Source organism: Haliotis rubra, unplaced genomic scaffold, assembly GCF_003918875.1.
Source record: "Haliotis rubra isolate DU_JTF1 unplaced genomic scaffold, ASM391887v1 Scf45, whole genome shotgun sequence".
In the NCBI taxonomy this organism is placed as follows: domain Eukaryota; kingdom Metazoa; phylum Mollusca; class Gastropoda; order Lepetellida; family Haliotidae; genus Haliotis; species Haliotis rubra.
Window position 1 is genome coordinate 456,876 of NW_025767135.1, and position 24,899 is coordinate 481,774.

General features: G+C 37.9%; 1 protein-coding gene across 1 annotated transcript; it reads left to right on the forward strand.

Moving 5' to 3' along the window:
• Positions 1–20: 20 nt before the first annotated feature.
• LOC124289854 (tetratricopeptide repeat protein 7B-like) lies at positions 21–19,944 on the forward strand. The gene is given in 21 exon segments (XM_046726532.1): positions 21–153; positions 2,354–2,502; positions 2,808–2,970; positions 4,708–4,954; positions 5,410–5,488; positions 5,604–5,725; positions 5,931–5,994; positions 6,809–6,946; positions 7,452–7,535; positions 7,822–7,926; positions 8,290–8,462; positions 9,209–9,281; positions 9,512–9,672; positions 10,825–10,941; positions 11,999–12,096; positions 16,698–16,741; positions 16,744–16,843; positions 17,376–17,473; positions 18,212–18,316; positions 18,820–18,911; positions 19,729–19,944. Coding segments are annotated over 21 exon segments (2,466 nt in total). The 5' UTR covers positions 21–32; the 3' UTR covers positions 19,862–19,944.
• Positions 19,945–24,899: the final 4,955 nt, after the last annotated feature.

A 24,899-nucleotide genomic window follows, 5' to 3' on the forward strand; every position in this document is an offset into this window, starting at 1 on the left:
AGATTATTAGCAGACGACCATCTTCCGGTGTCATGGCGTCGAAAGCAAAATCTCAGAGATTTGAGTCTGAAATTGAAAAGTACAGGGGCGAAGCAAACTGGAAAAAGGCAAAGGAATTAGCTAGACAGTTGTCTCAAAAGACACCGGATTTAGGTTGGTCTTAATTAAAGCGCGTTTTATCAGTCTGTCTATCTAATGATGATAATATTAAGGCCATGATCACACCATTTCCTTGTGACAAGGGTTGTTACACACCCATCACATCAGTGAACTTGGTTGTTTAGGTATCCATGCATTTTGTAAAATGAAGCTCCATTCATTACTAACAAAACTACCCTTACCCCAGTAAATGAAACGTTATGCTTACCCATTCATTTCAACTAACCACACGGTTTATGACATGACAAGTCTTTTCTCTTGATTGTAAACAAACACACTTATTCTGAAATAACACAGATGGCCCTAATGAAAGCCTAATGTAAGCTTTCTGATGTGGTTTTCATAAATTTTATTACAACTGCAACAATGACGTACATGACAGTATAAGTTTACTTGTCAAAGTGACTCTATTGCTAGTTCTATGTACTGTAGTACAGAAGCGTAACCTAAATTCGTGGATAACCTTGATTCGTGGATCGCGGAAATTATCATGCCAGCTCGTAAATTAAGTCTCGACTGACGTCATGAAGCGGTACTTTTGATGTACATACAATGCCACGCCTCGCTGACAAAAAAGTTCCGAAACTCTACATTACACGAAGTGCACTAAATATAATTGTCCAGCATTTAGATAAAAGCCCCAAATCACTAATACCACCATTACCAATTTTATTTTTACAAAATGTCAAGTAAAAAAGATACCGTTAGCTCCAACATTCTCACTTAGCTCCAACATTCTCACTTCTCGTTGTCTGCTTTACTTGGTGTCAATACTTACTGTAGTGGGATGTCGTACATAGTGGTATAAAGTAACCGACTACGTAATCCACGAAACAAGGTGACGTCACATTTTGTGGGCACACGAATGGGTGATGATTGCAAATGGCTTCCGTAAACAAACGTTTCATTCACGAGTGGAATATTAGGCATTTTCAATTTGCTGAATCAATGAATAAAATAATCAGTGCGTATACACAATGAAAGGATGCATTTAAAATATGAATTTCGCCGCATTTTCCTTATATCCATGAATCAAGGTTACGCGAAGTGTACTTAGAGCGTTGGTAGTAACACCGATTGAGCTGTACAACTGATGCATACAAAGGACTACTATGCAAATGGAAAGAGTTTGGTTCCAAGAGTTTATCATGTTTTAGGATATTTTCACAATGAAAATCAAACAAATGAGAAATATATGCAATGTCTTAAATGAACTGTGTAAGATGTGATGATATAACAGAGGTACTTGGCTCTCAATAAGGAAGTGGTCTGCAGCACTTGGGTTGTCAGATACACAATATTGTTTTGTTTTGAGTAATGAATTGTGCATAAACTTAAGGTGTGACATTGTGCTCAGAAATTGTTTCATGCATGATTTAGAAACATCAAAAATGGTCAGTGTACTACCCTGTAATCATGTTAACTGTCACATTAAACAAACAAATGAAATTGGTTCCAGAAGTAACTTACATTAAGTTGATATACACGATATGTGCTGCACTTGATTGGTAGACTGTGGACACGCACATGTTTATGCATGGTAACACCTGGCCAACTGCAAAATCACACAAGAACAACATCTTGTTATACTTGTACACAACCTTTGGAAATGATTGGCATTCATATTTTAAGTATGCTGTAAAGAGCGCTTAAATCTGAAAAATCCCTGTCATCTATGGATCACTGATTTTAGAAAAACATTAGTCGAACACCATTTTTGTCAGTAGTGACAAATCTGTAGCATGAAGGAAAATAATGTTTTCCAAGTTTTAATTTCATTGATGATAGAATATTTGTCTTGGTGATAACCATGATAATAGCATTATCATTGCCCATATGTCAAGTTATTAGGAGGATGCTTAATATTTCTGACTGAATTCAATGAAACATCTGTTTGCTTATTAGATGATTCTGTTTTGGAAAACAATGGATTCTTACCAAATGGTATGTTATTAATATGGTGGGAGTTTCTCTTTAAACTTTTCAATTTATTTGACTTTTTTATGTGTTATTTATTTGACTTTTTTATCTCAAAAAGGTTTTTATACTTATATTTATTTTTTTAATCTTTTCAGCAGCTTATAAATTTTCATGCTTACCACATCCTTTAACATATTTAATATGGTGCTGTCTCTCTGCATAGTTGTCTTTTCAAGATCATGGCAACAGTTTTAAGCAGTTTCATCTTTTGCAGGAGACTTTGTTAATTTAGTCATAGCAGAAAGTGTATTGGAAGAATATGCAGAAGAGCATCCCCCAACAGAGAGGAATATTACTAAGGCTAAGAGCAGTTTAGCAGATGTGGAAGATCAACTTGCTAAACTTTCACAAAGAAAATCAAAGGTATTTAAAAAAAATTATGAGGAGGTGAGTTTCTCAATAGATTTTGTATGAATATGATCTTTAACAAAAATCAAACCTTTATGCTTATATATGTGACTTTATTTCTATTTCAAAGACTCAGGTATTGAAAAGCTATATTTCACAACATTTTATCAGATCAGCAGTATCAATTATTAGTATGGGTGTCTTTTATGTAATAATTTATGTAATAATACAGACAATATTCATTAATACAAAAAGAAACCTGAATGCATGAAAACTGAAGGCAAATATGTTTATAATATAAGGCTATGTTTTTGCTTCAGATTGGCCAACAGGCTCAGCTTCTACTTGCTAAGTTAAACTTTTGTCGAGGCAACTACCAAACAGCATATGAACTACTGGATAAGGCTGGTCTGGACTCGGTTACATACCATTCCTGTCCAAACAGACTCATTCATATGTATGCAGAATCATTTGCTATCAGAGGTAATTTGGTTCTGCTTGCTCAATAGATAGGAATGTGTGTTGAGCTCAGGTCAAAATAAATTCCTAGTACATTACGATAGAGGTGAGGTGAGGTGAAATTGGGTTTAACGTCGTGCTTGAGAATATTTTGCTCATATGACGACGTGCATGCGTGTGTATGTTAATGTGTGGGTGCTTGTACTAGCCCAGACTGAAGCTGGTTTTATAGTGCTAGCCCACTGAGATACCATGCCGCAGTGAAGCATGAATACCCCACTCAGACACCTTATACTGACTCCGAGCCGACCAGTCCTTGTTGTACCCATTAATGCCGAGCGCCAGGCAGGGACCAACAAGTACCATTTTTTAACGTCTTTTGGTATGACGCGGTCGGGGATCGAAACCCGCGACCTTCCGCTCTCCGGGCGGACGCTCTAACCACTACACCACGGAGGCGGTCCCATTACGATAGAGATGACTTGAAGGATCAAATAGTTACAAGCTCTAATATTTCTGACTGACAGGATGGCATTGATGCATGTCTTTACAATGTAAGATATGTAATGTTATTTTAGTACTACTTCGTCTGCGAAAGAGAGAGAAGGGCAGAACTGCAGTATTACCAATATCAGTACTCCGTATTGGGTAGTTTGCCTGTTCACCAAAATGCAATGGTTAGAGTCTGAGGCTGTAAACAACATTAACTTACTGACAGTAAGATTTTATTGTTGTTCTTATGAAACAAATGTGGTTGCTTCATAGAGGCTGGTCCACCAGGTCACATACGAGGGGCGTTCAAAGTAGTCAGCCTTACCTAGAGAATGATACAAATGCAGCTGTTTTTATATTTTATATTTCTACATATTATCTGTCAACCTCAACTAAATTGGTTTTGCTTAGTTCCACCCTCACCATTCCCATTTTGTTTGGGTTTTTATCTTGGTACCCCCAGAAATGCAAAATCTGCAATAAATGCATCACAAACTTCAGGAAACAAAATATGCAAGAACATATTGTCTGTTTGAGATAGGCAGAAGTCCGCTAGAATCAAACTTGGATGTTAAAGTGCATAAAAAGCAATTTGAAACTACAATCACTTGTTAAAGTGCCTCCCCCTTCATGTTTACTGAAAGAGCTTTTGGAGACACTACCCATCCCCCTTTCAGATGACGTATCATATGGACATAACTTATTGTAATGTTTTCACTTATTCATACATGATGCCAAGGGTTCAGACTAAATACTGAATGGTCACACAAGTGTCAGCTCTCAATATGTTGTAAACAGTGCCAGCTTGAATATCTGGACACAATGTTTTTGAAAGATTAAAATGGGGGTGTCCTTGAAAAACAGCCCCAATCTAAATATAAATCAAGCAATCCAAATCTTTGAATGTTGATTATGATGGGAAGTCATTCAATACTATACTGAACATATTTTATATGATATTATCTGAGGGCCTACCATTATCCAAGAGGTACTAAATGACGGATCGTTTTTCATTTTCTGCAATTTCTTAAGAAAAATTATACCCCTATGTGGTTTGATGGCTAATATCTCGTTAACCACATTACCCACATATGTTGTTTGAACGTCCCTCATAGCTGTAATGTTGATGACAGTTGTATGAAACCCCTATATAGTATAATTAAAGTACTGTTCCAATTGACAGCTAATTCGAATCCACTTTTCTCACCATCTTATCATTTTGCACTCTTTTTGCGAGGCAAAATTAGCCAGTTTATGTTTTCATATCAGGAATGTGCTTGGAAAAGATGGCTCCACCAACAACCAGCAAATACAAGGCTGCAGAAAGAGAAGACAAAATCATTTCTTGCTTTGAGAAGGCTGGTGATCTGGCTTTGATTTACCTGCAAGAGAGAGACCGTTGTCAGGGCGGCATGAACCCAGGGGGGAGTCAGGGTCAGCTGTCTCCAGATGAAACAGTCTGTTGTCTGCTGGAACAAGCTATTCAGGAATCTCCCATTTTGTATATTAAAAGAGGGTATGTACTGTTTTCCATTGCCATGGTGTAGGCTGTGTAAAAAATACTAAAAAAACATGAAAAATGTTCTCTGTTTTCATGCACACATACTTTACACTAACATTCTGACAATACTGTTATGACAAGCACATTTGTTTTCAGACTTTGGTCACCCTCTTGAAACAATTTTTGAAACTTCATTGTCTGACAAGTTACTTCTGTAGACTTACTATGAACATTTCATTTGGAAAGAGAAGAAACTCTTAAGCATCTGTTATGATATGTATTGGAGCTTAAGAACTCAAATGTTTAAACGAGTAGGTGGAATTGACAAATGACCCTAACAATGAGAAAACACATAGATCCAAACAATGATTCAGTTGCTTCCATCTTGTCCATGTCATATGTTTGAATATAGTCAGTGTGTTTGAATTTGATAGTTTGCAAAAAAATGAACGTAATTGTTTTATTTTTAGGCAACTAGACAAAGGGATTCAAAGATTCAGGGAGCTTCTGAGGGCAGTTGAATCAAGATTTACACAGGATATCAGACTTGTAAGTATTGAAATGTATCGAGATAAACTAAACTAGAAAAAATACTCTTGAATATGCTGCCAATATCATTATTATGTTTTATTTTCAAAAACTAGTAGTTGCATTTTTCTTCCAGACACTGGCTCGTCAGCTGGCTGAAGTACTGATGCGAGGTGTTTGTGAGAAATCCTACATCCCACTAGATGTCCGATCACCTAAGCCTAATGGACCAAAACCAAAGATTTACCCTGGTGATAGGTAGGTCTGAAAAGTGTAAAGGATAGGTTATGGTGCAATCAATATAAGGGCCCTTTTTTGCCTAAATAATATTCCTGTCAGAGGTGTTGCAACAGTGCTGTGTGACTGAAGTGGATGTCTTCAGGTGAAGGATGTTGCTGACTTTGCTTAATGTAAACTAAGAATTGAAAAGAAAACGCTTTAATGTATCATTTTTTATTTGCAGATCATTCGTTCCAGAGGATCAGAATGAAGAAGCATTACTACTACTACTAATTGCTGAAGCTGTTGTAAGTTACATGAATGGCACTTTAATGAATTATGCTTCCAAATATTGATGAATATATATGGTCAGTGTGACCGTTCTTGAAGTAACTCTGAAACCACAGGGCACAACCAGCATTGTCACCTCTAAGACATGCTCAAGAACTTTGAAACAGTTTAAGTATGGTTACAGTGAAAGACATTTTGTGACAGTGGTTCAAAAACATAAAGAAGCCATTTGCCACAGGGCAAGTGGCTTTAAGAAAGTAACTTGTCCTGACTAATTTTCCACTTGCCCTGATTTTATGACAAAATCATGATGATGTAATTATGAAAGAAAGAAGCAACATGGTATTTGATGTTAATGTTTACTGGACTATTTATTGAAAAGTGATAAAAAGCAGAGAAAGATAACTCTACTTTATTATCATTGTGAAATAGCTACATTTTGAGCAGATATGAAGTTAAATCCAAGTTGATTTGCAGTTTGAAACCATAAGTGGAAATGATCTAGTAGCTCATGGACAAGTAAGATACCATTATTTGATTGCCCGAAATGAAAAGTGACTTGTCCCGGGCGTCGGGCGATGGGATTTTTGAACCCCTGTGTGACTGTCAATTTTTCTCTTTACACAAACAAGTATTCATTAATTAGTAGATATATACTTCCATTGTAATAAAGTAAAAGAGCACTTCAACATCTGTGATGAACTCACTGGGTTCATTAAGCTAAACTCTGTGCACATTAGTGTTTGTAAATATTTTTCACTAAATACTTGACTTCACTATCACACTGGCAATAGTGATGAAAAGAATATAGCTGGTAAATGTTTGAACTAGGCTACAAGAGAAGCTGTCCTGGAGAGATCTGAGGAGTTGTCGGAGACAAGACTTCACGCCTTCCACAACACTACAGCAGTGTATGACATGCTGGCTCTGGCCCTGGTCAAGAGGGCCCAGTTCACAACACTGGCAGATGTAAGGCTTGTTTATGTAGGAGGCAGTCATGCTGATTATATCTGGATATGATGGGAAGTCTGGGTTATAATAGGCCAATAGCAACTTATGCTGGTTGTTAAAGGCAGCCAAATGGATCAGGAAGACAGATGCATTGACTTTGTTGATAGTGTGTCGTCACGCCCCATTGGTATGGATCAGTGTTCACAATACTGATCACTGGATTGTCTTGTCCTGATTTAAGTTTCGCACACTGGCGACATGCAGCTGAAATATTGCTGAGTGTGGCATTAAAAGCAAAGTTAACTTTGCAGGCAATTCTGCAATTTCAAAATTTTGAAAGTAAATTTGTTTGTTGCATTCGTTTGATATTCTTCAAGAAAGTTGATTGTGTTGATGAAGTAGATGAAATCTTACAGGACATCTAATATAATTTTTGGTGTAACTGCAAATGATTTAACACTCTTATTATTGGTAGGTTCCAGATATGTACCAGATTTGTAATTGTTGACGGTTTACATTTCAGTCATTTGAGAGGGCAATGAGGTTTTCCTTTGAAGAGTTTCATATCTGGCACCAGTTTGCTAATTCTCTCATATGTGCAGGCAAGGTAGGTCTCTGCTGATTAAAATGAAAATCTTCAACATTGATCTAATGTGTGTCCATTAGTGATATATTACTGAATCAGAATTCAAGGTTTAAATTTTTGTCAAATTACTAAACATATGGTTAATCTGTCATGTCATGACTTCTTTGAGTAGTGTTTGTATCTGTAAATGGTACATTTCATACAAACATGGTACCATGTCAGTAACCACACTTCCATCATGATGAGCTGTCAAACACCTGTAGCTGGCGATTTTGTTGTAGTGATTATTCTGTTGTTTAATTTCCAGTATTCCCGTGCTGTATTGGTTCTACGAGAATGTACAAGACTCCAGCCTGAGAACCCCACTGTGTCATTACAGGCTGCCAAGCTGTGTTTTGAGTATCTCCATCAGGTAATATGCAGTAGCTACTTTCTTTTGTCATTTAGAGTGAGTAAGGATTTTATGCTGCTTTTTGCAATATTTAAGCAATACCACAGCTGGGGACACCAGAAATTGGCTTCACAAATTATACCCATATGTGGAATGGGTAAAAATACTTCTTGAAGAGTGAACGCTTTAACTACGAGGCTACCCCACGGCCTTGTGTCGTTTAGAGGCACATTCAGAGGCAAGGAATAGAAAAGTTTGAATTAAAACAAAATGCCTCAAAATATGTATGTCTCACAAAGACTGAAATTCCTGTATTTGATTGATAGAAATAAATAGTATGTCAGCAGCAATATATTGTTAACTGTTCCAATATTTTCTGGGCAGTATGATGAGGGTATCCAGTGGTCCAAGCATGCATTAGAGGTTGGGCAGGACCACCCAATGTTGTCCCGGGCCCATACGTCACTGGGTATCGGCTACAGCATGAAGGCTCATGAGGTCAAACTCCAGGGAGAGAGACAGATACTGCACAGAAACGCACTCGCAGCATTTCAGAAGTATGTGACGCCTTTGATATTCATTTCATCAAAGTTCAGTGTATGGTCTTTATCTTTGACAACAAATAAAATATTAAGAAGATGTTTGTGTTAAACTGAATAGAGAGATTTTTACTGTGCTATACCTCCCGCAGAGGTAATATCAAACAATGTACTCTAAATACTGTATTTGAGAAGGTCAGGTGTTGCTTCATGTCCCGAGATATTGGCAGGGAATAACAAACATAACAGGTATATGGACTCAGATAGCGCTTTTGAGCAATTAGATTGATAAAAAGCTCTTTACAAATATTTGTATGTATGTATGTATGTATTAATATTATCATTTAACATTATTCTTAGCAGTGTAGATAATTCTACAAATACCCGCATATCTTAAGTCAGGAAAGTTTAACAGATGTAATACAACATATTGGAAATATCTTCAGGGCAGTATTCTGTATTGTGGTTGCTTGAAGAAGTTGAATTCTGTAAAATGATAGGCCATCATAGTTTATCCAAAAGTGAGAAAAATGTAGAATAACCTTCTGTGGACTATACCTCCTGCCTCTTTCGATGATGATGGTAAAGAAAATCCAGCCTATGCCAAAATCTTTAGAGTCCACTAACCCAAACTTGACTCTTAGTCTCAATTCTTAAATCATATCATTTGGACTTATTAAGCTGAGCTTACTAAACTAGTGTCAACATTTGCAGACTGAACCCTTAAAATGTTCTTGTGCTATTGATGGGTGGTTTGTTTTCAGAGCCCACACAGCCGACCCATATGACTACCTGGCTCTCTTCCATCTGTCGCTACAGCTAGCTATTCTGAGACATGTGAGTCATCAAAGCTAGTACCCTTATTTGTGATCATTTGAGATACACCGTTTGTAATAACAAGTCTTCAGGCATGAATTTTCATACTTTTGTGAATAAATCTTACAATGGGAATTAATGTCCCCAAGAGTTTCATGATGTTATTCTGTGAAGACAAACTCGATCCCACTTCTCTGATGCATTTTCCCTGCATCTGTTATCAGCTAACTGACCTACACTGATTTATCTAGATTCCTGAAGCCTTGAACTATGTGAAGCTTGCCCTGAAGTACCGCAGTGATCACATCCACTCACTCCACCTGCTGGTGCTGCTACTGACGGCACAGAAACAGCTGGACGAGGCGATGGTACTCATACATGCAGCTCTGGAGGAGTACCCTGATAACCTCAGGTAATCAACTCAAGGCTAGTCTTACAATGTGCAGGACAAGCAAATCATCACATTTATTGCAATTACTTTTATGCCATTACTTTTATGCCAAGAGAAGTATTTGTAAAGCTAAAGGCCTCAATAATAACATGATTAGTACACATACCGCTTACAAGAAGTGTAAGGACACCAAATTCATACCAGGGCTCCAGATAACTTTTGGGGGTGTGAGTGTACTTAGCCATATTGCAAGTGGAGGTGTACTGAGAATTTTGAGGAGTACTGACATGTTTTTGTGTGAGCGAGTTGGTGATGTGGTTTGTCTGGACGATTCATCGATCACTATTTCCAACCATGTATTTGTATTTGAAGACACGTGAGAAATAACTGAGCGACCGTGTGATGCGCGAATTGTCAGGTCCGACTGGATATAAATAGGAACAGTGTAGTTTTTAGCCAATCGAAAAATAGTGACGCATATCGTTGCATGGCAACGCAAGGGATTCCTACTGTCGGGGTTTCCTCATGTGTCAAATCGTGTTTCTCAAAAGAAACTTGACAAGTATTTATCTGAAATAGATTTCCATTTGCACGATACGCACGGAAATTAAATGTAGGCGTACAAAGGTATTTATGTGCGTACACGATACGCTTGAAATCTTATATTATGTCGTACTTAATTGATTTTGAGGCGTACATTATGCCTGTACGCCCCTTATCTGTAGCCCTGCATACTGCAGTTGTGTCATTACAGAGGTAACGTGAAAGAATCAAATGTTCTTCAACTTCTTTTATGGAATTTACATTAGTTGGATAAATGATGGTTTATATAGTACATTTAAATCCTGTGTGTGTAGATCTACTTTTCAAAACCATGAAAGAAAAGATATGACGTGGAAAACGTTCAATCATCTTGGGGATTTCCATATTGAAAAGTTGCCTTAACATATGATAGTTGTTAGAAGAGACTAGGCAGACAGGCTCAGTCTTTGTGGGTTGTGTGTCATGGCGGTTTGTACTTTCTACAGCCTGATGAAATATTACTCTAATATACTGGTTGTGGCATGAAACAAATACAAACATGTGGAAAACTGTTGTACCTTCACTATTAACAACCCTTCAAGACTTGCTTGATAGACATGATGTATGAAGTGAGACCTGTGATTGTGACAGTTTGCTGCTGACCAAGTCGAAGTTGGAGGAGGTGATGTATGGCCCAGAGGAAGCCCTGGTCACATGTAAACTGATGCTGAAACTCTGGAAGGACATCCATGAAATAGACAGTGAAGAGTGAGTGCAACCAGAAAATGGAAATTATTTGATGTAAAGGATTACAGTCTCATTTACTCTGTGATCAAAACTTTTGAGTCTGCTAGAACCTGTCCATTGATACTATTTTCAGTGGATCTTAGGGTTACTGTGCGGTATTCTATTGGCAAAGCCAACCAGACTGAAAAAAAGTTTTGCTGGTGTGGCTTCACACAAGAGGCTAAGTCACAGACTACTATAAATCAGTACACCCCAGGGGTGGAAAAAACCCATTGCCCGACGACCGAGTCCAGTGTTTTTTTCTGTCGGGCAAGCAAATTTCTATATCACACTGTATCGGTGTCCAGTTGACTTTCCAATGTTAATTATGTTGTTTATTTAAAAAATCAACAAGAAAACAGACGGTATAGTGGAAAAATTATCAGGGCAAGTGATTTTACATGTGCCACTGTACCAGAGTACACTAGCAATTTATTTCCACCCCTGCACCCTTGATTCTGGGGCAGATGAGGTCTAAAGCCATCCTGCTTGTCTCCCTAATTACCTCATTGTGTGTCAGATCTGTCCGAAATGTGCTATCTTAGCTAGACTTACTTACTTGATTCATAAACTTCTGGCAATAATGGAATTGTTCGGTTAGGCACACTGACACAGTTGTGTAGAACCATGCTCATGATATCAATCAATGGACTGTCTTGTGACAACTCAGTTATTTGCAGACCATTGTCATATGGCTCGAAAATCGCAGCTGTTGTTAGCTTTGAACAACAAAGGAATGAATCGTTTTGCTGAAGTTCATAGTATAGCTGGCATACACAGGACAAACTAGTAAAATTTCAATATTTTATATAATTGAAGAGTATAACAGTAGTTATAAGCACGTCCCAGTGATACGAAACTAAAAATACTGAAACTAAAAATAATCATATCTGCTTTTAGAAAGGACATACAATGTAGTTTAGTATTGATAAAACAGACTGATATCAACACAAGTAATTGATTGTTTTAATTAGAGTTTTCATCTGGTTGAATGAGACTGGTCTTCTGTCCTAATTGACTTCTTGTCTGATACCTGCAGAGGATCAGAGAGAAGAGGCACTGCAACAGACCGGAATGCGTTTGATCGAAGAAGCGTAGCCCAGATGACGATCAATGAGTTCAGTGAGCGAGGATCAGGTAATGATGTTCAGTCTGTACTGTTGTGTCTGTTGTAGTTCAACATTGTAGCTACCTTCATACAATACCGCAGTAGTCGTGTACAGGCCATAGCTAGGAATGTAGATAGGAACTGATATGAATAGATTCATTGGCTTATATTCATGCTCAAAATAAGTACCAACCCCTTTGAGATACTGTATATAGGTGTCCATGTACGTATACTTCGAATTATGATCTTGGTTATAAAGTGTTTTATGTATCATTATATTTAGAAAAATGTTGAATTTATGTGTAATGTATATGTGTAACAAATCGGTGAAAAGTTCTCAGGTAAATATTACTCTGTGTCTCTCATGTCTCACAGCATCTCACTATCACACTATACAATTTATATCTTAATGTTTGGTTCACTTGTATGCTACACATTACTAACATATAAGTCTACTGAGGTAACTAAAAATGGATATAGTTGTGTGGAATGTAGTACTGTATTTCTTCATAGATGTGTGAGGAATGTATCTCCAATACTGGTTGTCTCTCTTACTGTTTGCCAGGATCCACACTGTATATAAGACTTGTAAACATATTCCATGACGATGTGGATGTTCTGGCTGTCATATGCAGTATGTTGTTGTTGGAAAGGTCCAACTTCATGTTGTATTTAGTGATGGAATACTACCTGCAAATTTATCAGAAAATGTAAACTGAATGTTTCACCTTACAATGGTGACTCAGTGACATGGTCTTCAAAGTAAAACACAACTTAATAAGAACAATAAATAGAACACTTGTCTTTTCTTGTCGCCATGGCTACATGACATGTTTATGTCACCTGAGATCCGAAAAGTTGATATGTATTTTCCCTTATGGGTGCCTAGAAGTGCTAACCATATTTTTCTGTAACTTGATTGAAACCTGGGGCTTACTGACTGGGAATGACAACTCCACAGACAAATTACATTATGAAGTACATCCCTCGATAAGTTCAGTTCATGTCAGCCTCAGGTTTTAGTGTAATCACTTTAATTGTCAATACAAAATTCCTGCTGAAAGATGATTCATAATTTGACTTCATTATTATCACTGGTAGTAAGCTAAAAATCTGGTGCAGGATAGATTAACAGCAAGTTAGGGCCCAATCACACAAAGCAATCTTAGCCCTATGACTATCTTGAGTCTAAGTTACAGTATGGAGTTACAATCATCGTAGCATTGAGATCACTTTGTGCAAGTGGTCCCTGGTTGCCAGGACCACCTACCAAAGGGTTGGTGGGTTAGCCCAGTGGTTAAAGCGTTGGCTCGTCACGCCGAAGACCCGGGTTCGAATCCCCACATGGGTACAATGTGTGAAGCCCATTTCTGGTGTCCCCCGCCGTGATATTGCTGGAATATTGCTAGAAGCGGCATAAAACCATACTTGCTCACTCACCAGTCAAATAATGCTATTTACAGGAAAACTGATACAGCTTCACAGATATATTTAGACATATTTGTTTTTCCTTGTCAAATTAGTACATGATAATCACTTCAAAAACTGGTAAGTGGATGTTGGATTTTTGGCTGTATTGTAATTAACCAGTCGGCTCTGGCACACCTGAAACCTTGTCACTTGATAATGCTTCAGTATGTATAATTGTCTGCAAGGAAGGCAAAGGGTTAAACAAACAGTGACTGTTTGACATACTTGAGATCAGTGTGGATCCACCAGTACTGACAATTTGTTGCTGTTTCTCTTTCATGGCTAGTGCGAGGTAAGTGACTTGCATCCAAGTGATAACAATGGTTTCTCTCTCTACCACTGTATGTTATTACTAATTTAACCCCTCTCATCTAACAGTGATCCGCAGTTCGCTATGTGCCATATTAGCCAAACAGGAATGGAAGAGTTGCATTCTTTCATTACTTCACAAAACTGGTGGCTTTGACTATTTGTTAACTTATCTTGAGGCTGTGATAGAATCACAGAAATCACTTTGTGATGAAGCTAAATATTATTAATTCATTATGTTTTATTTGTTTATGAGGCTGCCTGTTAGAAAAAAATCATGATTTTGACCTCAAAATATTTTCGAACTCTGTTTTACCATTTGGTAAAATATAAAAATGACATGAGATTTTATCACTGTTGGTCGTAAGAAATGTTGACTTACCGGTATGTATCTAAAAATCTGTCTTCTATCTGTAATACCCAAATCAGTTATATTTTAGTTTCCCATAGTACATCATTCTCCACCCTCCAGGAAAACCCTTCAGCACACCTTGATTGTTGATTAAATATGACTGCTCTCCTTTGTCCTTTTAAATGTTTAAATCAAGTTTATTACCTATCTTTGCCGCGATTAGGACCCCATCGCGGGGGGTCTGCTTATGCAGGAAACATACCATTTTGACACTGATTTTAAGGGTCAAGTTTGGGGGTCGGCTTATCTATGGGGTCGGCTTATAGACGGTAATATACGGTATGCCAATGGATGTCATGTACACAGATGTAATACAATATTGGTAACACAGGAGCTTAAATGCCCTTTAACAGAGACAAAGTTAGGAAGCACAAACATGTTTTTACTGTAAGAGTGGTTAAGTTTGAGAGTTCTCTGCACAGTGATACATTTGGCATTTTGTGTATTTGGGGAAAAAAATATGCACATCCTGAATCCCATGTTCAGGAAATGGTATCGGTATCTACCATGTGTCTGTGACATGTTTTACCAAATCAGGCTATCTGTTTACAAGAGATGATTCCATCACACATACACTGAGATCTTCTCATAAGTGTCCGAAAAGTGGTAGTAATTACACAGACTGAAGATTATGTATTTTCTATACACGGTTATGGGTTGTTTGGCAAATTGGGGCTCAGCCTTTGATGGGAAATGGTCAGCAGGAAAGAGATTGGTCACTGTTTAGAGACAAGCAACTTATTTCATAACTAAGGTGATTTCTTGTATATTGCACCCCATGGGGAGTTTGGTAAGAGTATGTCCCCAACAACCTGTCCGGGTTTTAAAAAAATGACAGGGCTACAGATAAGGGGCGTACAGGCGTAATGTACACCTCAAAATCAATTAAGTACGACGTAATATAAGATTTCAAGCGTATCGTGTATGCACATAAATACCTTTGTATGTCTAACATTTAATTTCCGTGCGTATCGTGCAAATGGAAATCTATTTCAGATAAATACTTGTAAAGTTTCTTTTGCGAAACACAATTTGACACATGAGGAAACCCCGACAGTAGGCATCCCTTGCATTGCCATGCAACGATATGCGTCACTATTTTTCGATTGGCTAAAAACTACACTGTTCCTATTTATATCCAGTCGGACGTGACATTTCGCGCATCACACGGTCGCTTAGTTATTTCTCATGCGTCTTCAAATACAAATACATGGTTGGAAATAGTGATCTATGAATCGGCCACATCACCAACTCGCTCACACAAAAACATGTCAGTACTCCTTCAAACTTCTCAGTACACCTCCACTGGCAATATGATGTGTAAGTACACTCGCACCCCCAAAAGTTATCTGGAGCCCTGAAAGAACCAAATGGGTCAAGTATTTGTCCTTATATCCAGACTGCTTGGATCTCTGCTCACAATATTGATTTTCCAACCCAGACTCGATTATTCAGGACACCGTTTATGATTGGAATATTGCTATGTGGGATGTTAAACAAGAAACAGACATACTCTGACTGTTACACAAGTGTTTAATGACATGTGTAGTACATTAGCATAATCGATGATCGCATCTAACTCAGGAAAAATCAGTTCAGCTTTGCTAAGCTACAGCTTATAACTTATTTCCAATCAGTGACTTTAACAGCATATGTCCTGATCAACAGCATATGTCTATATCAGATATACCTCCTGCTGTATGCTATTACTTGGCCCAGTTGACATGGTGCATGAATTCACTAACTTGCGCAGGGGGAAGTTTACTCTTGCTTCAGCATCAGATACATCTCTGCATGCTTTACTCCCCAGTACCAACACAGGCCACTCTCTGCATCTGTTTCACATTATGTACATTGTAACTACGTACCCATGCTACGGAAGACGGCAGCTTCAAGATGGATAACTCTTACCTTTCTATTATTTGGTTTAGACAGAGGTTGATGGTTTTCTGCATGCAGTTTGGTTATAGATATTATTGGTCTTTGTTATTTTGCACAATCTTTATTATGTTCGTAATTTTGCAGGGTTTCTCCTTGATCAATCTTTGTGTTAGTAGATTATTGACCTTTTTATTTACAGTTTGAAATTTTCAATTTTAATTTTCACACAAAGGAGTGTCTCAATAAAAAAATTATTTACTTAACTGAAAAAACTATGTAAAATTTGTCATGCAAGATGTAAATAATAACGGATCTATATTCAGAAATATCATATATATCATGACTTTTTTGCAATAAAACAAGAATATAATTCATATTCAAAGTAGTTCTTATTTGGCTATTCTGACTTTTCAGATACAGATTTAGATGATAGTGTGAGGTGCATGAAACCAAACCATTTCCAAAGACCAGTAAGGCACCTTGTTGTGCTCTGGTTATTTCAGATAAAGGAAAACAATGACTGGTTCTGGAATGAGCAAGGCCTGTTGTATGTTGCAGGATCAATCAGAGCAGAGTCGGTGGCAGCGTCTCGTGTGGAGCGGGCGCGTTGTCAGAGGTGGCGTCTTCCATGAACAGCAGCTTCCAGCCTCGGCCAGGTTCCCAGCAGTCATGGATGCTGCAAGCTCAGATATGGCTGCATCTTGGTAGGCTCCTTCATGTTTATCTACTGTGTTTCATAATGGAAATTGGTTATAGATTCTTACATTGAGGTAATAGTTATTGTTTGTCCATTTTGATGAGTATTATGTCAATATCTTTATGCTTGTATGAATACAAATATCATGTAAAGAGAGATGTGCTAGTTGAGCATTATCAGTATGAAGATGATGAGAATCTAGTTTGTCAGTGACATTGCATAACAGAATTGAAAGTGCTTCAAGTTATGGGCTTTGTAACTGATCCAGGCCCCAGCTTACAAAATACTTGTTCCGACCAAAAGTGACAAAAGTGGTATCTATGATTGATCTGACTGATTGTGTTACCTGTATTGTCTTGATTCAGATTATGTACATACAAGAGTGTCAGAAACTGTAATGCTTTCACTCACTGTGATAGACCTGGTTTTGTGAGGAATGACATGCCAGCTCCTTGATACATGTAACCAACCAAGTTGATGTGATGTAGATGGTGTAGTACCAGCCAATGTAGTACAAGGCAGTGTGTGTTTGGTTACAGCGGAGTTGTACCTGAGTCTACAGAAGGTGACTGAAGCTGAAGCATGTGTACAGGAAACATCCACCATCTTCCCTCTCTCACATCAGGTTTACTTTATAGTAAGTTACTCCTCGCTGGTGGACCTTCCTAACACTCTTGACTGTATAACTGGCCTGTTAATTTATCTTTATATGAACAACTGTTATTCATTAAACTGAATTGTTTCTTCATGAAGAGTGCACAGATGTCAGTATAGTGGTGTGGTGCATGAAGAGTGCACAGATGTCAGTATAGTGGTGTGGTGCATGAAGAGTGCACAGATGTCTGTATAGTGGTGTGGTGCATGAAGAGTGCACAGATGTCTGTATAGTGGTGTGGTGCATGAAGAGTGCACAGATGTCTGTATAGTGGTGTGGTGCATGAAGAGTGCACAGATGTCTGTATAGTGGTGTGGTGCATGAAGAGTGCACAGATGTCTGTCTAGTGGTGTGGTGCATGAAGAGTGCACAGATGTCTGTCTAGTGGTGTGGTGCATGAAGAGTGCACAGATGTCTGTCTAGTGGTGTGGTGCATGAAGAGTGCACAGATGTCTGTATAGTGGTGTGGTGCATGAAGAGTGCACAGATGTCTGTATAGTGGTGTGGTCAAGTATGACAATTGAAGGATGAGGTTAATTTCAGACACTTCTCAATGTCATCTTCTGATGACTTGTTTAAATTGGGATGATGCATATTATCAATTGGAAGTAGGGTATTAGAAAACTTTGAAAAGCAAACCCAAATTTATGTTAACACTAATATGCACTGGTTCTTCAAGAACAGATCTAGGTATGTCTAACGTCTTTCTCCATCTTGCAGAAAGGAAGAGTGTATGAACACAAGCAGCGGAATAATGATGCCAAAGTTTGTTTTGAGAACGCAGTGTCTATCAACCCAGGCCACACAAAGTCTCTGCAACACTTAGTAAGTGGTACTTACCATTTAATTTTGTTAAAGCACATGGGGAGACAGGTGGCCCGGTCATGTAAGCTGCTGCAAATTGCTGATCAGAGTGGCATTCCTTCATAACTCAGGAAACCTAGAATCTTGGCTTTGAAACCTAATTCGTGTGGATGATGTTTCTACTTTATTTCTAGGTTTGCCAGTGCCATACCCATGGGTTTAACAAAAGTGGTAAAGATGTAGGGTCTACAACACTCTTGTCTGTCTTATCAAGCTGACATGCCAAGACATAACTGGAATACTGTTCAAAAGGGAGTTAAACCCAACTGACCGCTACAGCAAATTAAGCAATTATTTCTGATACAAGGTACTTTCTGTAGAAATCTTCAGTTCTGTTGGTGTTAAGAAATACTCATTCACACAGTTCTGTATTCAGATGATGATGCTGGGAGACGTTAGGTAGACAACCCTTGGGGCACTGTTTCATGCTGGTCCTGCAGTTTGGAGTTGATTTCTGTTTTCAGGGCATGGTGCTACATTACTTGAATGAGAACAAACTTGCTGAGAAGGTGTTGAGAGATGCTGTGAACAATGACCCCACATCACATAAATCATGGTGAGGACTAGAGGTGTGACGATCCGGAAATGTCACGATACGATACGTATCACGATATCTTGGAACGATACGATTCAATTCGATGCATATCACGATATGCTATCTTCAGTTATTTTCTTCAAAAAAGTATATTTTGATAGCAAGTAACTGTGTAAATGTTTACATAACCGTCAATTTCTAGTGAACATTAACAATTTTAAGGTTAGCGATACATATCACGATACGAACAAAAGTATCGATATATTTATCGTAAGATAAAGTATCACGATTATCAATACTACGATGTATCGTCACAGCTCTAGTGAGGAGCTTTAAAATTACATCTATGAGGCATAAGAAGCAACTAGCAGGATCAGATGGTCTGGGTGGCTGACACGGTTGATGCATGTTATCGTATCCCAATTAGAACGATGCTCATGATGTTTTGTCCAGACTTGATTATTTACAGACTGCTGCTGTTTAGCGTTAACGTCAAACAAATACATCTAACAGATTCCAACAGTCGACTCAAAATCATATTGACCTCTTGTATATGACATGTCAACTTGGTTGACAGCCTGTCATCATAAATTCATATCCCTACATTGGAGGATGTTGCTCATGATAGTGATGGTGTGTCAGGTCAGGATGTATTTACAGACTGTACAATGATATTGCTGAGTGCTACTTTATACAAGAACAGACTAACACTAATTGGTGGTATTCTTGAACAAGTAATTTGACCTATCTAATGAGTAAAGACACTGTATTACAGTGCCTATACTTGTAAATGATTTCCAGAGAGCGACATATGCTACAGTGTTTCCTCTCCCTGCAGGCATTCTCTGGGAATGGTGCTAGAAGCCCTGAGCCAGCCTGAAGCAGCCAGCGACTGTCACAACACAGGGATGGAGCTGGAAGCCACCAGTCCCATCGTCCCCTTCACCGTCATTCCACGACTGATGCAGTGACACTTCCCTCAATAACAGAATACCAGGGCCTGTCCTAGGAAACAATCTCTGTATTAGGGACCGTTCATAATTTATGGCTTGGGGGTGGGGTGGGATGGAGGTGATGATGATGATGATGATTTTTGGGTGGTGAGGGTGGGGGTCACCCATTTTGTTCTGGGGAGACAGTGTCAGCAAATTTAGAAGAGGAAGTTGATTTTAGAGTATTATAACAAGGACATCAGATCAGCTTAAGTGATTTCAAAGTAGGAACAGGCATCCCTTTTGTCCACTGTTATCGTGTTTTGAAAAATATTGCAAAATGGATATGGCATTGAGCACCAGGGAGGCGCAGGTAGGCCCAGAAAATTGACTGTCGGTGACAGGAGGCAGCTTGGTATTCTTGTTTCTAAAAACAAATTATAGAAGTTTAGAAAACTTAAGGCTGGATATGGATAGAGGAACTGTGGCTGTCTGTAAGGAGATAATTAGAACTTTTGCATGCAATGGGTTGGCAGAAAAGTCGAGGAATTCCATCACCGATCATGAAACCTGAACAAAAGGAGCGGAGGTTGAACTGGTGCTTACAGCATAGAACTTTTAACTGTGACAATGTGATTTTCTCAGATGAAAGTTCTGTGTGGCTGTTTCCTAATACACTGAAATTCTGGACCAAACAAACTGAAATACCTTTGTATCAGCGCCCAAAGTACAGTCCCAAATTTAACGTGTGGGGTGGCATATCTGTGTATTTGAAGGAATATGAACAGTGAGCGGTATACAGATATTCTCGAGGGACATTGGAAAGTGTCAATAAGAAAAATCTGACAAATATTGCTGAAATGAAAGAAGAGGTGGTCCGATATTGGGACAGCATGGACCACGACCTTCTAACTTCTTTGATCAGTAGTATGCCCTGCCACATTGAAGCCTGCATTGCTGCCTGCATTGCTGCCCATGGTGACTTGACAAAATACTAACTGTTCACCTGTCTTTGAATCTGGAGTTATGTTCTGCTAATATTCACATTTTATACGTGAGTAATGAGTGAAAAATATTTAAAAAATTACAATCTTAAATTCTCAATAATTTCTGGTTGTACTGTATGAGCTTCTCCATTAAAAACATCATCACCACCCCTAGCCATAAATTATGAATGGTGCCTCAGGACTGTCACAAATCCTATTAAGTCCTATGATCATAATATGACAAAGGTTGTTTTGTGGACTCCAACCCTCATGATGCTAAGGTGGATGGTGGCAAGGTGCCCCATCCTTTCTGACGTCTCTAAAGGTGAAGGCGGTACTGTCAACATACAACTGACAATACTCAGCATGGCATGGAGAACAATGAATGGCATTACATCTGATGTAAATTATTTAGCCATAATAATCTTGTTGATTTAGTTCTGTTCGTTCTCCTACACCTGTTTTTAAAATGTCACAGTATACTACAAGACTGTTTAGGTCCCAAAAGTTTAATGGTAATGTCAAGGGTACAAGACCAGATTTGCATGTGTTTTTTCTTTTGCATATTTTGATAGATAATTTTTTTCCTACATAATGTTATTTTAAGTTCTTTTTATAACCACAACATATATTAATTTAATTCTTAAAGCACCTATTTTTATTCGCTGATCATGTGTGATGTCATGGTATTATGTGCACACAAATTATCCAAAGCTCTGTGCATTGGTATGTTGTTCTTGACTGCAGGCATAATGAATGTATCAGGTGCTACAACATATTGTTTTCACTTTTGTTGAACACTTCATTTCTTTTCACTGGAAAGAGTAACAGGTATTCTGTTTGGGGATTTGTTTTCAGATCATGAAATGTTATGTCAGCAGTATCCTAGGCGTTTTCGATATTCAAGTAATATCAGTGGAGCTGTTGCAGTTGGCCCAGGTTCTATAACTGCAAGGGATACTAATAGTTGATGGAATGAATATCTAGTCATCTGGGATCGGTAGATCATACTTGTACAAAGGGAGGCAACTCTGAAGTAGTGGTTTGTTGCTTGGATAAAAGATCTCTGCTGGACAATACCTTAGTATTTGAGGTCAGTGCACTTTTTTATGATGGTATGGCATAATATTGAACTGAGGTATTACATTTCAGGGAGTGACAGTTCTATGTGTAATATTATTATCATCCTTATGTGTGGTACATTCTTTTGAATTATGACAGTTCCTGATATCCATTTTGCTAAAAAATGTAAACAGCATTTCTATGTAGAAAATGGATTTCTTGTTTATGTCTGCTTATATGTACTGGAATTATATTAATCTTTTTACTTATAATTCATAAGGAGAGGTTAGGATAGCTGATTTGTTACCAGATATTTGTTTTCTTTCTACAAACCAAGTATTAACTTGTTGGATGACGGTTATATTAAATCTGATGTTTAAATATGTCTACTTAAAATATGTTGCAAATATAAAATGGCAGTTCATGTTGCTATTAATAAGAGAGCAGTGGATCAATTTACCAAACCCTGCATTGGATACTTGACCAGTAATATTTTTGGCAGTTCAACTAATTGTTTGACTGTCTACTTTAAATAGGGTGGAGATACACTAAGACAGTTCACGTTATCATTAATAATTTGAGAGCAGTGTATCAATTTATCAAAAGAACATTTTAACACTTAGCATGTGGAACTTGAAGATATGTCTGTTTTAAGTCATATTTATCTCTGGAAATCCGGAAACATTATATTGCATTGATTAGAATATAGAACACAAGGGAGGTTGCCCTGTATTATCCCATGTTTCTGCATTCTGTCCTATACTGTATATTCCCTCACCCATTCACCACCATGGTTTCAAAAGTGGGACCTCTTCCCATTTCTCTGACTTTGTCACAGAACTTCCATCTAGCACAATCTTGAAATCAAGGTCAAATAGAATGTTCCTTTTTTAACTTAAACATAGATCTGAATGTACACAAGCAGTCACAAAATAATTCCTTGAATCTGGAGATGAATCAACTTCAACTTTAAGCCATAAATGATGTTTTCATAAGTGTTTAGATGGTGGAAGAGGGTCCTTATGCAGGCCGACATTCTCAGTTATGCTTGTGACATCAGTTATATTTAAGAGAAGTAGTTCTGATAATGTTCCTGCTTATTCAATCATGTTTGAGTTAATTGATTGATTGACTGAATCAGTGAATGTTAGCATTAACTCACATCACACATCTTGTAATGAATCTGAGATAGCTACCAATACAGGGTATTTGTCATAACTTGCATTTGAGGCATAACACAACAAAACGAGTCAACCTCTGATATTGTTCAAAGAACAGTGTAACTTTTTTACTAGCTATACTGCTATTCTACATTCTGCTCATATCACACATCTTGTCCGAGAAGTACAGGGTATTCATCACAATAGAATCAAAGTGTAACCCTTAAGAGTGTAGGTAGTTGGGGAAACTAAGACGTGCTAGGTGTATACTGGGGGACAGTTGAACAATTTGGATTTTACATTACTTGGTTTAAATAATTCTTATTCAAGCAGGATAGTTGAACTGGGACGACCAGCAGGGTTTTCAATGCTTGTTCATAAAATGTGCCACATTTTTAGCATTTGAAGTGATCTAATCACACACGATATAGTTGCATGTATAACACTAAAATTGATTTCTTATATTGCTATGTGTATTAGTCGTAGTCCTTCTGCACTGTGATAACTTCCTGTACATACCTTGTTATTTATTTGTATATTTGTATTGTTTATTTTGTACATATCTACACCTGTAAATTAGAAGCTTGTGATATAAGACGGCGTGTATGGTTCGTCAGGAGTATTTATACCTATATGACAACAAACTATCAAATAAAGTTTCAACCATTGATGTATGTGTCAAGTTACTTACATGTTACAGATTGAGAAGAAGAAATTAGTTCATGGGGAGGGGTTCTACACAGCTTTAAACCTACTGCAGAAAAAGCAAATGGGACTCCTACAGATAAAAATTTGTTCAGTGTAATAATAAAATCGAAATATCTTTTCATAGATAACAAAAATGACCTGGGTTTAAAACACATTCACCCTACAGGTTTTATAAACTCAATATGCACAACTGTATTTATTATAGGATATTTATATAGCGCATATATCCACGCAACTAGTGCATGCTCAAGGCGCTGGTATTTTTTTCCCTCGATCATTGGATGTACATATATGGTACATCATATTATCAATCTCAACTTCCTAGGGAGTATACAACTCTTGCAGCCACTAGGCGCACAGTCATTGTGGCTTTCATCAAATGTGAAGACGGGATGGAGAAAACAATATATGTTGCATCCTGAGGGATACTTGGTTATATTCATGGTATCAAATTCTTGAAATAAATATAAAGGTTCTGCAATAAATGTAATTATCTGATCTTACAGTACAGTTCGCTCAGCCATTTCATTACTTTATGGTCGCATTTTGTAGGTCATGGGGAAAACGGTCAAACTATCTTGACACTTTGACAAAAATGATGTGTCTCTTTCCATTGATGCAATAAAAGATGGGATTTCTATCATTTTATTGTGAAAAGGTTTTCACAGCCAATTATGTTTTAGAACACGGGAGCACTGATTTGTAGTTCTCATACACGTGTAGGCAGTTCACTGTACATGCACCTTGTCAAAGGGGAGATAATCCGAGGACAATCCCTTCCCTCTTGATTTGCTCTCACATTCAGGGTTGGTCACAATTAATGTATCTACTTGCAGAGAACTATTTTCCAGCACATTGGGACACTATCTCCCTGTCATACCAACCATGTGGGTTTTCCTTTTATGAACTGATCTCAAGGAACATAAAAAATTATGCTGGCTGTAAAAGCCGACCAAATGAATCTGTTGTCACACTCGATGACTCGTTGATTGCATGTTGTTGAATTTTTGGTCACATCGGCTGGGTTGTCTGATCCAGAGTCGTTATTTTGCAGGGTGCCATTTATAACAAAGACATTGCTGTTCTTGCCTCCATCAAAGGATGAGCTTGGTGACTCCAGCTCACACCAGTCGAATATTTTGAGGTTTGATTTTGACTATT